The 18,422-nt window shown below is 35.8% G+C and overlaps 1 protein-coding gene across 1 annotated transcript in view; it reads right to left on the reverse strand.

Annotated features, from left to right (window-relative positions):
• Window positions 1–3,717: 3,717 nt before the first annotated feature.
• Window positions 3,718–18,422, reverse strand: part of LOC121992389 (ATP-dependent zinc metalloprotease FTSH 9, chloroplastic/mitochondrial-like) — a 28,046-nt gene continuing 13,341 nt past the window's right edge. Inside the window, exons 7-17 of the mRNA XM_042546719.1 lie at window positions 15,848–15,898; window positions 15,181–15,242; window positions 12,191–12,248; window positions 7,123–7,248; window positions 6,972–7,052; window positions 5,504–5,633; window positions 5,160–5,308; window positions 4,763–5,044; window positions 4,601–4,690; window positions 4,434–4,487; window positions 3,718–4,184 (exon numbers count right to left, since the gene is read on the reverse strand). Coding sequence (XP_042402653.1) covers window positions 4,047–4,184; window positions 4,434–4,487; window positions 4,601–4,690; window positions 4,763–5,044; window positions 5,160–5,308; window positions 5,504–5,633; window positions 6,972–7,052; window positions 7,123–7,248; window positions 12,191–12,248; window positions 15,181–15,242; window positions 15,848–15,898 — 1,221 coding nt within the window. The 3' untranslated portion in view covers window positions 3,718–4,046. The remainder of the gene's footprint in view (window positions 4,185–4,433; window positions 4,488–4,600; window positions 4,691–4,762; window positions 5,045–5,159; window positions 5,309–5,503; window positions 5,634–6,971; window positions 7,053–7,122; window positions 7,249–12,190; window positions 12,249–15,180; window positions 15,243–15,847; window positions 15,899–18,422) is intronic.

Here is an 18,422-nt window from a genome sequence, read left to right on the forward strand (position 1 = left end):
TACGAGTAGCGTGCGTTAGAAGCCGCTTCGAGAAACAAGGAATGATGTCACGTGGAAGCCACCCATAAATAGACATTTATGATGGACATGACAATCAAATCATTTTGCTACTAGAGTGCCTCTTAGCTCGCCCTTGGTACTTTTTCCTTCTGAATGGTCAACTACCAACACATAATTTTTGAAAAAACCGCAAAGTGCTTAGGTTGCTAAGAAGAGCACGAATAGTCAGATGACCCTAATAAAACGGGCAAGTGGGTGAAAATAGGACTTAGGTTCAATCAGTCGATTACGCCTCCTTCAACTAGACTTGAATGAGAGGTTAGTGATATATATAGTGATAAGCTGACCCAGGAAATGTCCTGGCAATCAAAGTCAATGTGACATAGCAGTCAAAGTCAAGATGATATGGTAGTCAAAGTCAAGATAGGAGTACTTCCCAACTAGCTTCGTGGTTTACTCGGTATCAATGGTCTTAGGTCTAGCTCGATCAAATTACAAGTCATGCGGGAGAGGGCCGATCGGCTAGAATAAAGGTTAGCCAGGCCTAAAGCACTTAGCCTCATAAAGCTCTATGTGTGCCCAGCCGGATGAAAAACAGGTCGAGTCTAAAGCACTTAGCCTTATAAATCTCTATATGCATCTGGTCGGATGAAAGACTGATCGGGTCTAAAGTACTTAGCCTCATAAATCTCTGTGTGCCCAGCCGGATGAAAGACCGATCGAGCCTAAAGCACTTAGCCTCATAAATCTCTATGTGCATCCGACTGAATGAAAGACCAGCAGGGCCTAAAGCACTTAGCCTCATAAAGCTCTATGAACACCCGACCGGATGAAAGATCGGCCTGGTCTAAAGCACTTAGCCTCATAAATCTCTATGTGCGCTTGGCCGGATGAAAGACCAGTCAGGCCTAAAGCATTTAGCCTCATAAATCTCTATGTGCGTCCGGCCGGATGAAAGATCGACCAGGTATAAGGCACTAAGCCTCATAAATCTCTATATGCGCCCGACTAAATGAAATACCTACCAGTCGGGCCTAAAGCACTTAGCCTCATAAATCTCTATGTGCGCCTGGCTAGATGAAATGTCGGTCGGACCTAAAGCACTTAGCCTCATAAATCTCTATGTGCGCTCGGCCGGATGAAAGACTGGTAGAGTTTAAAGTACTTAACTTCATAAATCTCTATGTATGCCTGGCAGGATGAAAGACCAACCAGGCCTAAAGCACTTGACCTCATAAATTTATCCGTGTACGCCCGACCAAAAGACAGGTCGGTCGGGCTCAAAACCTGTAGCCTTATAAATCTTTCTGTATATGTCTTATCAGATGAAAGACCGGGCAAGTTCAAGGTAGTTAACTTTATAAAGCTCTTCATGCACGACTGGCCATAAAGCCGACCAAAATTAAAAAAAACTTAGTTGCATACTTATTTCCAAATGGATCTTTAGTACACAGAGTTCATCAGAGGGTTGCTTAAATGGATTTCTAGCATGCTCAATGTATCATATGAATCTTTGACCAAGTTTATGATAGCATTCAATGCATACCAAAGAAGCTTAATGCAAGGACAAACATAAGAGAGATCAGCCTTGTTAGCTAGTCGAGATATATTTAAGAGACAAACAACAGACAACATTTTAACAACCTGTCAGAATTGTCAAGGAATATTCCTTTGGGACCTCCTTCAGAGGTTATCTTGTTTCTCATCAGTCAACCATTTATGACAGCATATTCCTTCAACGGCTTCATCAAAGGCCTAAATCATAAACGACAAAAGAGGTACATCTGTGAGTAGATAAAAGATTCTTTAGATACTCGTTACACAATAAACTAACAAATTCCTACACACAATGCCACCTCATAATCACGGAGACGAAGGTTATGAGAGGTGATACATAAAGGGGGGTCCTCTCCATTGGCGGCATACGCAATTTACATCATCTGAACCTTATTCTCACGCGAACACTTTTCTCTGCAATTCTTCATTCCTCCAGGGTCATACTAAGTTGAGTGTCGGAGGCTCTTCCCAGGGACCACCTTCCCTAATTTTTGGTCACTAACCCTCTGTCGAATTGTCGGCGTGTATGCAGGATCGCAAGGAAACCTCTCCAAGAAGGGAAAAGTCTTGTTCTAGTCAACTATTTGGTCATCGGCACCAACCCACTATCTCTCCAGCTTTCAGATAGGATCACATGCCATTAAATCGATTTACAAGTTTCCTCAAAGAGCTTATTTGATGTAAAAATGTTTGTAACCTTGCCAATTGCTGGTTAAGAATGCACTTATTTCCTGCTTCCAGTTTGTTTCAGTTAAAGTCTCCAACATTCAAACTGCGCTCTCTCTATCAAAGCATTCATAAGAAGAAATCTCCGACTAGAATAAAATAATGACCTATATATAACAAGATATAATGTATAAAATTCATCTTTAAACTTGAAGTTAAATAAAAAAAACTTAATTAGGCGAGATAAAGTCGAGTATGGGATGATCAATTTGACCCCATAAAAGTTTCCCATCGATTATCAGGGTTAATCGGGAAGTACTTACAACGAGCGGTCTAAAAGTCCAACATCCCTTAATTACAAATCTCATTTGAAAAAAAAAACTCTACAAATACACCATAACAAAATTTAACCTTTACTGTTACACCATAGTCCTAAGGCAACTTAGAATACTAAGTCCAATAGTATAATTTTGTCTGCACACATTTTGATATTATTTATATACCATTAGGAAAATATTATATTAAATTTTCTTTGAATATGTATATAATATTTTTTTGACAAAATAATGGCTTAGTAATTTAGATGCATACTTATGGTGATCTTGAATGTCCAACTAACTTCAATTCGGATTAAATTTCAATAATTAAGTATTGATGTGCGATTATATAATAGTTTAATTATACAAGTACTTTATTCTTTTTAAATCTATTTCTTCCCTAACCCTAAACACACAGATGTTCTCAATTTCCCTAATCCTACTAGCCAAGCATAAGAATACATATCTTCTCATTTTCCTTCTTATTAATCAAGCAAAATAATACATATTCTATTGTTACTCTTCCCTATGCATAATCGTTTTTCCCTTGTCTATTCTCTAAACCAAACGCAATAATTTAGATTAAAAGGGAAGAGATCGTTCATATATATAATCCTAAACACACAGATGTTCACTAATCTTGATTAAGACTTGGAAGCTTTCCACTTCTATAGCTTGGCTTCAGCATCTCTACAGATAGGTAGGTTCTCTATAGGCCATAGCATAACAAAGAACACTAATTAATATAATTATCCAATGAAATTTGCTACTTTATCCCCAGAAAAAAATCATTAATTATACACTAATCTATTGGGAAAAAAATTGATAACATGGACACTTAATAAGAATTTGAAACGAAACCAATTAACCTCAGTTTGTTCATATAATTATTAATTTTGAACATCCGTTTTTAGTAAAATAAATACACATTATCATGTGTCAAAAAATAAATTAATTTGCAATAAAATAAATGAAAATCGAATCAAAACGTTATTAAGTCTCAGTGAAGCCAGATCGAACTAAATGGATTCGGAGAAAAACTAAACCAAAGTGAATATTCATTTGTTTAATTTAACCTTTTGATTTAAATCGAGTGACACACTATTTTAGAGTGAAAGGCAAGGTAGCACAAACATGTCTTAACTGTGCCCTGAGCAATGTCTAGACACGTAGAGAATGCATAAGAACTTGAGCCCTGAGTTATTTATTTAGGTTCTCATGGTTTATACAGATTTTTAGAAATGAAAAAAAAAATACCAACGCGAACATAGAAAGAAATACAACTCCTGCAGATTCTATCCCTAAAAAAATGATGCCATCTTTTCCTCTATTTACTCATTTAATGCGTCATGTAACACGACCAGGTGGGCGATATCCTGTGAGCAGATCATAATAAATATGGTAGATGACACGTCTAAGAATGGACCTAGGTTTGCATTACTGTACATACTCTACAATAAGACAAAAGATAAAAAAGAGAAAATAATATGATACTCTTGATATCCTTCAAGTCAAAGCAAAGTCCTGTGGTTGTTCAGAGATTTGAACTTCCTGATATGGATTGAGGACTCGTTTAATCTCGTCTGCACTGAGGGTTTCATATTCGAGAAGTGCATTTGCTAGTGCATGGAGTGCATTTTCATGCTGCAAGTGATTGTTAAAATCAAGTGAGAAACATAATCCCGATGAAAACTAAAGAATATATCAAACATAAAATGGATATGAACTACCAAGCTTTCATATAGCAAAGTATTAATTGAGTTCAGACACTACTTTCTTACTTTGGGGACTTGAGGATAGGTAGGATCATAGCATCTATGCGATTTGCATGGCATTGTCATCAAGATTAATAAGGATCATGATAGATTCAACGCAAGCCATAGATCAACGTACCTTTTTTAGTAGCCGTTTAACACGCTCATAAGCCTCTCGCAAGAGTTTGACAACCTAAATTTTTTATGAAAAAAAAAAATCAAGTATTCAACAACAGAAACAAAGTATCATGAGAAAAATTCAAGCATTCAACAACTAAGATACACTTTTAAATACTAAAAACGTACTTCTGCGTCTATTCGTGATTGCATCTCGGAACCTGGCCGTTCCTTGACGTGCACTGGGCCAATTGCATCACTCATTCCACAGGTTGACACCTGCTAAGCAGCTAATTGTCAAATATATGGTATTTATAATTAGTAACGTGTTGAAATATCATGATCCAGTACCATGTAATGGGCAAGTTCTGTAGCAGTGTGCAGATCATTACTAGCACCAGTTGTAATACTCTCTTCACCAAAGATGAGTTCTTCAGCTACCCTTCCTCCCATGCAAACATCAAGGCGCGCTAATAGTTGCTTCTTGCTAATGGATGTTTCATCTTGAGAAGGGAGCTGAGTCACCATCCCAAGTGCAGAACCTCGAGGAATAATGGTTGCTTTGTGTATGGGATGAGCGCCACCAGTATTAAGTGCAACAATTGCATGACCACTCTCATGGTAAGCAGTGAGCTGAAAGGGGATACCAGCCCAGTTAACCACTATTGTATAGATACACAGCAAAAAAAGAATTTATCAAGAATATCAGATATCTTGTACAAGATATATTTCTCTAAAATGTCAATACCTTCTTTGATTCTTCAGAAATAAACATAGTTTTCCTCTCTGTACCCATGATTATCCTGTCCTTAGCAAATTCCAATTGTACTGCATTTATTTTTTCAGCACCTTCTACTGCAGCCTTAATAGCAGCAATATTTACCAAGTTCGCAAGATCTACAAATTATTCAAGAAGCATATAATTTTCTTTTAGAAAAGTTTCACATGGATGCATCAGTACCGGCATTATAGAAATACTCAATTTTTGCTGTTCAACTGATTGCAATTCAACTATATGTGAATTCAAGCTTTTGGAGATTCCTTGAACTACATAATAGACTTCACACAGTAAGAACCATAACTAGAACAAACCTGCACCATTAAATCCAGGAGTACCACGTGCAAGTGCATTTACATTAACATCATCAGCTAATGGCTTATCCTGCAAATATAGCTCCAGAATCTCCTGCCGACCCCGTACATCAGGACTTGGAACAACAATCTAGAAAAGGGCATTAAAAAATTGTCAAGAATCAAACCCAGCAATGAATCTAGAGGCATGAAGGAATTATGATGTATGGAAAAAAATATACACCTAACCTTTGTGCACGAGGCAATAGTTTCTTTTCTTTGATGATTGAACACATGATATTCAAATACATAATTGCTCAACAAGTAATATGAACTATAAGCATTACATCTCAAAAGCAGTAGATAAATTTAGTGTTGTAGAAACTAATAGATACTACAGATATTATACTACATTGTTTCATGTTATCCTTGCTTACATTATTTTCTTATTTTCATGATTGAGCAGTCCACCTTATTGTTTAAAAGACTGACTACTTGGATCATACAGTGCTTGCCAATTCCTTTAAGATAAATTATCTGTGTGTGTGTGTGCACCCATATCTTGTGAATGATGAACCAGATGCGTAATTTGTGTTCTCTTGCATCTTGGAGGAATAATGCTTTGACCACCATGAGGGGCGTGCCGATGGAATTGTCCTGACATAGAACTGGTGGATCCCAGTCACGGAAAGGGCATTTAGTGCATAACAGCTGCATCATGCCTGTGGACTTGAGCTACTAAACACAGTAGCTTCTATCAAGTCAAGAAAGTAACTACTCCCAATGTCCTAGACTGATTGAAGAACTAAGTGGCTTCAGGCAAAAGATGTTAAGGAAAATTAGGCACTCACCTCGTGTTGATGGCCTTGGGCACTTAGAGAAAGCTATCAGGAACCTTTGGATAGCAATGATATCAAGTCATGCTTTGCAATAGTAAATCTTACAAAATGATAGTACCATTTGAAGGGTAGCAAGAAGTAACTGTCTCAACACCTTTAAAACAACTGTTATTACAAACAACCTACCAAACTCCACCATATACTCAAATTTTACAGAATTCAATCATAGACCAGTCAATTCCCAAATACACTCCCCCTAGCTTGTTCCAATGGGCATTAGGTAATTTGAGTTGACATAGGCGAATGCTTGGACTGAACCAAACATTAAAGTTAAAGAGAATGGAGACATTTATGGGTACACAGTATGCTGATGCCGACATATGATGTTCCCAGTTTACAAAAATGCATCTTTCCTGAGAAATTAGGTAAAGTAAACCTTTTCTTGAATATCCCTCACAAATTTTCAATCTTATCAACGTGTGAGCAATAAGAAAAATAATCAGCAAGATAGAAATGAATCACTTGAATTGGGCAACACATTTCCAAATTCCAGTACTAATCTGTTAGTTGATTCTTAGTTTTAAAAAAAATATTAAATGGGACTATAGCACCACATCGATGAACTGTGCAGAAGGAATGGGAAAACTTACATGCCTATCAAATCTACCAGGTCTAATCAATGCTGGATCAAGTATATCTGGCAAATTTGTAGCAGCCATCAGTATTATTCCCTGACAAGGACAAAGTTGAGTAGCATAATTATCACTTAAAAACAACAGCAATTTCATTGATCTGATTTACCTCATTCTGCTCAAAACCATCCATTTCCACAAGCAGCTGATGTAATGTTTTTTTAGTATGTCCCTCCCACTGCTTTCTAGTGGAACCGACAGCATCTATTTCATCAATGAAAATGATGCAAGGTGCCTATTGAAGATGAAAATTGATAAATATGAGACATTTAGCGAAAGCAAATCATATAATAGAACAAATCAATGGAGGTAAATTATGAGAAGTATGAAGTTGCAATCAAATACTGGGAAGATAGAAGACTATTTTCTTAGTCTGAATGACATGGGCAAACCTAAAGAATTAAGTGATTTTGGAGATTTTAAATAAATCTTCAAGTTTTCAGTTTGAGTCACGTGAAAAAACACAATCAATGAGAGCATAATAACCAATGATTGAGTAAAAGAAGACAATTGGAAATTAAGAAATTGCAGAACTTGGAAGATGTAAAAGTTGCAGATACATTATCCAGTACTTTAATTGGTGCAGATCCCAGTATCAGTTAGCTTATTAACTGCTACACTAGCAAATAACAGGTTACATACCAACTCATGTTGCCAAGTATAACCAAGAAAAACATTACAGTACTTAATATTGGCTGGTAGCCAATACTGTTGTCCAACTGATCCTTGGTTTGACAGGTATGCATGTAACATTCTGATTCTTGTACCATCCTGTAAGCACTAGTCTGACCAGTATTCAAAACTGTGTTATTGGAATTGGTCATCTACATAATTCCAGCATAGATAAATTTCATTTAGAACTCAATCAGTTAACTAGAACTTATATATTTAATGTTGTTTAAATTAGAATATTGTATTATGATATACCCCAAAGAAACAGAATAGTTTATGTTTTCCACAAGTAGGGATCCAACTTTCTACAATAATTGAGAGAAAAAAAAAATTTACCTTCAAAAGATCCATGTTTCTATTTTGTCCAGTGTTTTATGCATCATCATCATTAAGTTGTGGTAATCCCAACTATATGAAGCTCCTACATGGATTTTCTGTCTCCATTGAACTCTATCCCAAATTTAACATTAATAATTACTAAAGATATAAATTGATCCCCTTCTTTAACAGCTCAAACTTTTGGGATAAGCAGCTACCCAATCAACTTTAACATGATATCAAAGCAAGAGGTCCAGCTGTCCAGGTTTAAATGCTACCTATGTAAAAGAGATAAAATTAAAATTTTAAATTTTAAATTTTAAAAATTTAAAACTTATCAATTCATACATTGGGTTTAGGTGGGTCCATCAAGTGAAGTATACCCACCACACATAAATGGAAGTAACAAGGTTATAATATATAAATTGGTCCATTTCATTATATCTCAAGCTTTTTGGATAAGTGATTAGCCAATCAATTTTAAAGTCATGTTTGTCGACCTTATCAGAGTTAAGAGTTATGATTGATCTCTCTACTGCCTTCAACTCTAATCAATCAACTCGTCTAACTATAGAATTTATCTGTTGTTTAAATATCTCATCATCAATAACATCATCAACTCATTCTTGTCTCAAATATTTGGGGATGGCTAAATGAATCTTATTTGTCCATTAACGCAAAGTTATAACAGAGCTAATATTATAAAAAAGAATTAATCGTACTATAATCTTATGAAACTTTCCTTTTACCATAAGGGGCACAAAAGGATCACACAAAACTCTAAAAACCTTTCTCTATTTCAATCATGCATTTTGTAAAACTCAATGAGGATAGAGTCATGTCTATTCAAGTCAATAATTCAATATCAACCCATCTTAACAATTCTATCGATCCATCTTAACAATTCTGTAACATCTATTAGTTTTGTGGATTTGATTTTATCTATCCTATTTGGTTCTACTTGATGTAAAACCTTTGGTTACTAAACTTTCTCTCCACAATTTCAGCTTTGGGTTTAATTTAATTGCATTGATCAATAAGCGAAATGCTATCTCCACAATTTGTGTTCTAAACTCTACAGGGGAAACTTAGAACTATTTCTCAAGTCCAGAGACTCACTCAAGGGAACTCTAACAACCTCAAATTGTGCATGTCAGGGAAATCCATTTAGTCCAATTACTGCAGGACATATACTGACTTAAATTTATGGTTGAAGAGAAATGAAAGCAATAACATGCCATTCTTGATTTGAAAACAATAGGATGCACCCATCACAAGCTATCTCAAACTGTTTGGAAAAGTCAAGATGTTTGACAACATGAACCTTTTTTCCTTAATTTCTTTAAGGGTGCGTTTGGTTCGGGGTTATTCTTGATAACCTTGGTTATCCATCCAGGGTTATCAACAACAACCTTGTTTGGTTTAGGTATTCGATGATTCCCGAGTAATGTTCCATGCCCGACACGTCAACAAAAGGGTCATGCAACCCGGAATCGGAAAACCTTAGAAAACTAAGGGGGCGTTTGGTACGCGCGTTTTCCATTTTCATTTTCTGGAAAACGCGCGTTTTCTGAAAAACGGTGTTTGGTTTACGTTTTTCGCGCGCGTTTTCTAAAAAATTAGCTATCGTTTTCTAGAAAAACAGAGAATGACAAAAAGTCGTTTTCTGTTTTCTAGAAAACGCGTTTTCTAGAAAAACAGAGAATGACAAAAAGTCGTTTTCTGTTTTCTAGAAAACGCGCGTTTTCCAGAAAATGAAAATGAAAACGGTGCAAACCAAACGCACCCTAAGGTTTTTCTTGATTCCGGGGTTAACGAATTTTTTTTAACCAAAAATACCCTCTAATAAGAAAAAACATGAAAAAAAGAGAAAAATTGTAAAAAAATATTAAAAAAATTTAAAATTTAAAATTTTATTTTTTAAAAAAAAATAAATTAATTAAAAAATAAAAACAAAATTAAAAAAATATAAATTTTAAAAATAAAAAATTTAAAAAAATTTTAAAAAATTTAAAAAAAATTAAAAATTAAAAATTTATAAAAATTAAAAAATTTAACAATTTAAAAATTTTAAAAATAAAAAAATTTAAAAATAAAATAAATAAATAAAAATTAAAATTTTAAAAATGTAAAAAAATAAAAAATATAAATATAAATAATATAAAAAAAATAAAAACATTAAAAAATAAAAAAACACATAAAAAAGTAAAAAAATATACCGGAAAAAGAAAAGTAAAAAAACATTAAAAAATAAATAATAATAATAATATTATTATTATGTATAGTTGGTTTTATAACTGAGGATAATACGGTAAAATATTAAATTAGGGTATTCATTAAAACCTTCAAACAAACAAGTTTTTGTTACATTACCTAGGTTGAACCAAACAACATTTGGTTATGTTTTATTCCCCATAACCTTGGTTATGTGATTACCTGGTAATCACATAACCAAGGTTATACATGATAACTTGAACCAAACGTACCCTAAAGGTTATAGAGGCAAACTTAGTCCAATGGAACTCCCCTTTCCTCTTTCTTGAGATAATTATGATGGGAGCCATAATGGTACTAAAGTTTTGAATGAATAAAAGTCATAAAAGTTTAGGATGGTAGTGGGCTCTAGCCAATCATCAATTACCCTAACTTTTTCATTTATGGGTATGCCTTGTGCAAAAACGATAAACCCAAGGAAGAAAATTTAAGGTGTTAAAAATTAGCACTTTTTCAAATAAGCATACAACTCCTCAATTCAAAAAGATTTCAATAACTATTGAATATGTTCTAAGTGGGTGTGCCATATATTAAGATGTCATTGAAATGGGCTACCAAGAACTTTCCTATAAAGGTTCCTAAGACTTGATTCATCTCCCTCATGAATTAACTTAGGGTGTACAAAAGTTCGGACATGACAAACCATTTGTACAACTCATTTTGTCTTAAAGGCACTCTTCTATTCATCATAAACCCTAACCATAATTTGGTGAGACCCATTACATGAGTCAATCTTATAGGATCATGAGCTCCTACCATGAAGTCAATCATGGCATCTAGTCTAGGTCTTGTGGTATCAAGGACGGTCGTAGACTTTGAAGGGTCCAATGCAAAAAAAAAAAAAAAGACCTTTTATATTCATATAAAAAATAATAAAATTGATGCTATAAAATAGGAAAAGTAATGAAGTGGCAACACGACAATGCAACGACAACGGCACTAGAAATCACAATGTAGGAAGCGCGCGGTGATCAAAAGTGGATTCTAGAAGGTTAGGGTTTAGGGAGATAGAAATAGGAAAAGTTCTAAAGGAGAAAGATAAGGTATGCTCCATGCGTGCTTTTTTTCTTTTTATGAATACTTTTACAAAAAAAAAGTCCATAATGTTTTAGAATTTATAATTAAGTGCTTTTTAATTTAATTTTTTTATCAATGAACACAGGGATTATTTTGTTAGCCTTTACATTAAAAAAATATAAAACAATTACTAAAAAAAATTGGGCCCCGCAAGAGGTGGGGCCCTGTGCGCCGGCCCCACCTTGAGCACCCCAAGGTCGGCTCTGTGTGGTATTAGTTTTCCTGCATATTTCTAAGTGGCTCTATTCTATTTATGAATATACTTATTAATTCAAGATGGTTTTATATAATAAAAGAAGTATATCATCATCATTAAATCATTTTATCCCAATTAGGGATCAGTTATATATGTAGAGCTTCCTGTATATGGTTGTGTGGCCCTGTGATCATTAACCCATATTATCCCAATTATTACGATCATTTTATATAGATGGTATTGTCATATTGAATTCTATGCATATAAATTACCGGTAATGTTCCAATCTAAATTACTTTTAATAACATTTATTAGAGTTTTCTTTGTCCTCTCATGCTCCCCTTGCACCATTTAAATTTATTGATCAATAGCATACCATTTAAATTTATATCAGTCATATATCAGGGAAATATATGTACACCTAATTGCTCCTGAATAGAAGAAATATGTGGAGTTTAAAATATGGATATTGACATGTATTTTTATTTTATCTTTTAAAAAAACAAATAAATAAAGAAAAGGAAACAATCTAAATATCACAATCATAAACCATAGAAAATAATAAATTATTCAGCATGTTTAAAGTATAGGTAACTAATAAATACAAATATTAAACAAATAGCAGATTATCAAATAGCACCTTTTTCTTAGCTGCCTGAAATAATGACCTTACACGACGTGCTCCAACTCCAACAAACCTGGTATGAAAAGCAAGCCACAAAAGAATTTTTAGTTGGATATTCATAATATGGCCTTCTTGTAAACCAAACTAACTTATGATAATTTGTGGGGATAATAAAAATCCTTGATAATGTCAATGGCATGTTTCCTTGTAATTGCACCAAAAAACTATCGAGAATAGAAAAAGGTTATACCAATAATATATATTTAAAAGTAGCCAAGAGAAGAAGTTACAAGAAATTAAAATTAAAATTAAAATACTTTGGTTAAAAAAAACACATCAATCAGAACAAGTCTTTTTGCTGGTCACAAAGCACAAGATTAGAGTGCACACGTGTAATAAACTTTTAAAAAAACTTAACAATTAGAGCTTGGTAACAAGCAAGGTTTAAATGCCCAGTCAGAACGAGATGGTGTCAGTGTCTTGCTACATGCAAACACGTGGAGTTGATACCTAGAACCTGGGGGATAACAAAACATATCTTAGAGATGAAATCGTCTTCTGATAGAGTCGGAAGAGCTATTCTGCCTCACAGTCAAAATTTTAACGAAGCTAGCACATTGAAGACATTTTGTGTGAAGGAAGAAGATTTGTCTGAGGTCTCGTGTTGCTAGCCAATCCGCATGCCTATACCAATGAACAATTTGTTTTGATCATGTACATTGGCATAAAATAATATTTCAAACCAAGGTTTAAAATTCGTTCTCACTTAGGGTAGTGGTCCCAAGCCGAAATGATATAATCTTAACGCCATGGCACCATGCCAAGATAAGTATAGGTATCCCTGAGTAGAAGGAAAAAATTAACAAGAAGAAGAAGAAGAGGTAGGGATCATAAAGATGAAGTAATAGAGGAGGCAATGACGACTTACCTAGAGAAGCTAGAGGAAACCTATTCGCGCTCAAGAGGAGCACAAGATGAAGATGAAGTGTCTTGAAATAGAGAAGTGGAAAAATTGTCTGAGATTTCTGAGATGGAGTACCACAAGAGGAAGGGAAATCAATGTTGTTTCGCGTCTCACGTCTCAGTTCTTTGGTGGAATAGTTATGTCACGTGTACTATGCAGCATAGAATAGAATCTTAATCCACCTTCCAAATCATGGTAGCAAGTAAACAAGCTTGAAATGGACTAAAGAAGAGTTTGACAACAATCAAGATTCTTAAGAATGGAATAGGAATATAGATGGCTATTGGATCAAAGCATAAAATTACAAAAAGGAAATAGCGAACATAAACTCCGCATCTATCAGTATACCAGAATTACCTGCTAAATGAGAAACACAATATTTCTAGCTTGGGTGAAATATCAAGTTATAGCCATCCACTATCTTCAATAACAAGATTGTTTAGTCTATAGACTACCTATATTGAAGCCTTTTACCATAAGCATAGATTAGAATCTCATTAGGTTTCAATCAAGAAAAGAGACTTATCTATTCACATGTCAAGTGACACCAAATAGTAACATCAAAAATATGCTCCAGCTCAAGACATGGTTGAATGCTCATTAGCGTGCAACCATAGACGGGGATAGAGACGGAGGAGAGTCAATGAAGACTTGGTTGCAAGTTCTACGGCAAGAAAGCAAGGGGTAATCAGAGTTCTTTAGGCTCTGTTTACTCCGAGGTGTGGATTAAGGAAAGAAATTATAGTGGAAAAAAAACCTTCAAGTAGAGGAAGAGGAAGAGAAAAGAAAAGAGAGAAGGGGAGAGAAGAATCCTGCGGAAAGGAAAAGGGAAAGGAAGAAAAACGATGGAAAGATAAAAAATGGCAAAAGTCACTACGACCCGAGTGAGGTCACGTGTGGCTTGCGGCTCGTGAGGTCGTAGTGCCGCCCTGCACGAGACACAGCCGCTCGAGGCTGCTGCAATGGGTCGACCACAAATTGTCGTCCACAGCTACCTCTATCTTGGGTAGACCGCGTAGTGTCGCCCGCGGGCTGCCCGTGGATCGCGAGGTGGTCGCATGGTAACGCCTTGCGCAATGTCGCCTGAGCAAGGCCGCCAGCGGCCACATTGTGCTGCCCAAGGCTCGTGAGGCGGACTTGGTGCCTGTGGTCGCGTTGGGTCGTAGCACAATGCCACCATTGCAAGGCCGCCGTGCAGTGTCACCAATCCACGGCCGCTTGTGGCTCGTGTGGTTGAGAGCAATGATATGACAAGGAAGAAAAGTCGTTTTCCGTCCGATATGGACAGATAAAAACAATGTCCAAAAATAATTCGCGAATGGATTCATAAATCCATCCATTCATTATATCATAATAAGTAAATAGCATAAAGAATACGCAATCTATCCTTTTCATGAAATAAACATTAAAAAAAATTCTGCATAGAAAACTTTCCTCAATTCTTAAATTTGTCTTATCAAGTAAGCGAAATATTAGGGAAAAAGAGGGTCGCCTAAATAAAGCAATCTCCTGTTGTCTCTTCTTCCTCTTCTTTCTCTTCATATTCTTCATCATCTTCCTCCCTCCTCTTCCTAATAAATGCCTACACCATCTCGTACCAAGCAATGCGTCAATCAACACCAAAATGATATTGTTCCAACATCTATTGGAACTTAGAAGATGAACTACATTTTACACCTTCAACCTGGGTAAAGCACAACTAATGTGGAATTTATTGACTCACTATTATTCCCCAAGTCTTTCACCTACCACTACCACTAGGCAGAAGAAAAAAGTGAAAAGCTCGCAATTTTAGTGACAACTGCTAGGATTTCAAGAAATACACTAAAAAAATTGGTCAAAAATACTAATCATAACTGAACATGAATCCAGAATAAGACATCATGCCAGAATTCAGGTTATTAATTGAACTGTAATCCGGTCGGGTCTGGCTCTGGCTCTGGACATTTGTAAATCTGCATACTCTAATGCCTACTAATTTTCAAGGAAATCAAAGTTATTTCTTTGACTGGAAAAATATTTTGTATGTAGTTTCTCTTACATTTCCTCAAACTCAGAACCTGCTTTATAGAAGAATGGCACATCAGCTTCTCCAGCGATAGCCTGCAGAAACCAGATTTAGCTGTGACGACGGAGGAATAGAATGCACATCTGTAAGCTTTAGTTCAGAAAGTTAATTTAAACAACATACAGGAGTTTATAAAATATCAACATATTGGCACATTAAAAAACCAACTGGAATGTCAATATATGGTGCATATTTCATACTAATTTTAAATACAAATGCATATCGAGTTGAACAGGCCTATTCAAGATAATGTTGTCAGGACATTTTCGTAACTCTTGGCATTAAATATTTTCAGTCAACATATACTGCATAAGCTTCTTTCATCCACAAAACAAGATTGAATATGCCCACTCAATAACAGCATTTGATCCATTACATTAATGAAATTGTTAACTATAATGAGTATAAATGAAGAGATTGGCAATAGTTGTTATACAACAAAGTTAATATATAATGTTAATGCTAAAGAAATATATATATAACTATGTGCTAAAAATCAGCCACTTAACTCTTTCTATTAGAATTTCATATTTCATCCCCTTTCCTTTGAGCAACAAAATACTATATATATTTATATGATTAGTCAGCTAAAGTCTAAAGTGCACATGAACTAATCTAATAACAAGAGATGTATTCTCACCTTTGCAAGTAGAGTCTTTCCAGTGCCAGGAGCTCCAGTCAAGAGAATTCCCTACAAAAGAACATGTTACAGTTTATAATATTGTAAAATACAAATAAATGAAATCTTCAAAATATTCTAAATCCAAAGGGAATATATGGTATAATAGATTTAAAGCTCATGCCTTATTTGGCAATATGAGTGGCATGCGTCGCTCCAACAAAATAATCTAAGCCGGTACATGGCAATACAAACATTCTTTTTGTGCCACCCAGCACAGAAAGATACAAGCTATATTGGACTTGATACTAAACTTAGTCCAAGTGGCCAGATAGCCAAAGGTAAAATATAATATTCAGTAGTAAACAGATTATTTGTAGAAAGAGATTTATTTGATCACCTAAAATTTTGTTGCATGTATAACTTGCATGCTATTAATTAGAAAAATGTTATGGTCCCGAGTGCATGATCGAGTCACAGGTCGAGATCCGGATCCGTACTTGGTCATGCAACATGTAATGGGGAAGGGAGGGGGAAAGACTCGTCTTAGACAGAGTCCAAATTACTCAGGGGAAAGACTCATCCTAGACAGTGTCCAAATTACTAAATTTTTCTTCCTCTCTTCATTGATAATAACACTCCTTAAATAATAAGTCAATTACATGCACTATTCAAGGAAAAAAGGAAAAGACCAATCGCTAAAGGAAACAAGGAAACAAAAATAGAAAGACTCTTTATTTATTTCTATTTATAGCAATAGCAAATTTTGACAGTAGCAGATTTATTCCAGCAGCTAATTAGGTAGTAACAGATTTATTCCAAACTGGCAATTTAAGTAGTTGCAGATTTATTCCACTAGCTAATTAAGTGGTAGCAGATTTATTCCAAGCTGGTAATTTGCTTCCAATTATAGTGGCATCCAACAATGGCGTCCATATAATCACTCCCCTCCTCAATGCTAAGCTTGTCCTCAAGCTCGAAAGCGGGGTATAACGCCACTAATAGCATGAAGGGAAGTTTCCGAATCCACTTCCACCTCTTCCTCACTTTCCTTGTCATCATCAGGCACTTCAATTCAAAATAGGCATTTACACTTGTGACCCGTGGAGTAGGACTCATCACAATTAAAACAGTGGCCCTTGGCTCTCCGTTCCTCCATTTCAGCGCGGGTCAGACACTTGAAGAATGAAGCAGGTGGAGTATCCTTGTTGATGTCCCCATTGTCTTGGTCTTCACCAAAGGAGGGCCTCCACTGCTGGTGTTAAGCTTGGTTGTGGTCCCGCCCCAATTCGTGAACAGCAACCCCCCATCTTGATGGAAGTGCTGCTTCCGATCTAATTCCCTAGCCATATTCATTGCAATGCCTAGGTTTTCAAGTTTCTGCAGTGCAATGTCAATACGGAGATCTTTGACTAGCCCTGCAGTAAACAAGTCAACCTGTCGTTGTGGTCGGAGGTCGGAGGTCCGAGATCCGAGGTTCAGGCGAGGTGGGATTGGAACTGCCACTAGTAGTCTTCTACCGAGCTTGTCTGCTTCAGATTTGCTAGCTCTCCCAATGGGTTGTTGCTCATAGGCGGCCCAAAGCAGATATGACAATTGTTTTTGAATTGCTTCCAAGTCATATCAGGTTCTTCCTGTTCCATCTAATCAAATCAAAGTTAGGCTTCCCCTACCAAGTGGAAGGCAGCAAGGCCAACCTTGTCGGTTTTTGTGGTCCTTTGGTTGGCAAAGAATTTTTCATACCTTTTAATCTGCACAATGGATCCCCTTCTCCAGAATAGGTGGGGAACTCCATCTTCAAGTACCGTGGAACCAGGGTGCCACTAATTAACCTCCGAGGCTTTGGAAGGGCCACACTACATGCTAGTAGGGATGTTTGCAATAGGCATCGGCTGTTGTCTTATCTCTTGAACAGTATGGGATAACTCAGTCATCTGCTCCTCTAGTCCTCGTTGGCATAAGATGATCTGCTCCATGAAAACTTGTTGTTGTAAGATCAATCTTTCCGTGAAGGTATCGAGTTTGGATGTGATTGGATCCGTGTCACCCATGATCAGCTCGGATACCAAGTTGTTGTGGTCCCGAGTGCGGGATCGAGTCACAGGTCGAGATCCGGATCCATACTTGGTTATGCAACATGTAATGGGGAAGGGAGGGGGAAAGACTCATCCTAGACAGAGTCCAAATTACTCAATTTTTCTTCCTCTCTTCATTGATAATAACACTCCTTATATAAGAAGTCAATTACATGGACTATTCAAGGAAAAAAGGAAAAGATCAATCGAAAAAAAAAACTAAAGGAAACAAGGAATCAAAAATAGAAAAACCCTTTATTTATTTCTACTTATAGCAGTAGCAAATTTTGAGTAGAAGGTTTATTTCAGCAGCTAATTAGGTAGTAACAGATTTATTCCAAACTGGCAATTTAGGTAATAGCAGATTTATTCCACTAGCTAATTAGGTAGTAACAGATTTATTCCAAGCTGGTAATTTGCTTCCAATTATAGTAGCATCCAACAAAGGTGTCCATATCAAAAATTTGCCATTAAGAACATGAATATAGTTGTCAAATCAGATGTTACCAATATAGATCGCT

Source organism: Zingiber officinale, chromosome 6B, assembly GCF_018446385.1.
Source record: "Zingiber officinale cultivar Zhangliang chromosome 6B, Zo_v1.1, whole genome shotgun sequence".
In the NCBI taxonomy this organism is placed as follows: domain Eukaryota; kingdom Viridiplantae; phylum Streptophyta; class Magnoliopsida; order Zingiberales; family Zingiberaceae; genus Zingiber; species Zingiber officinale.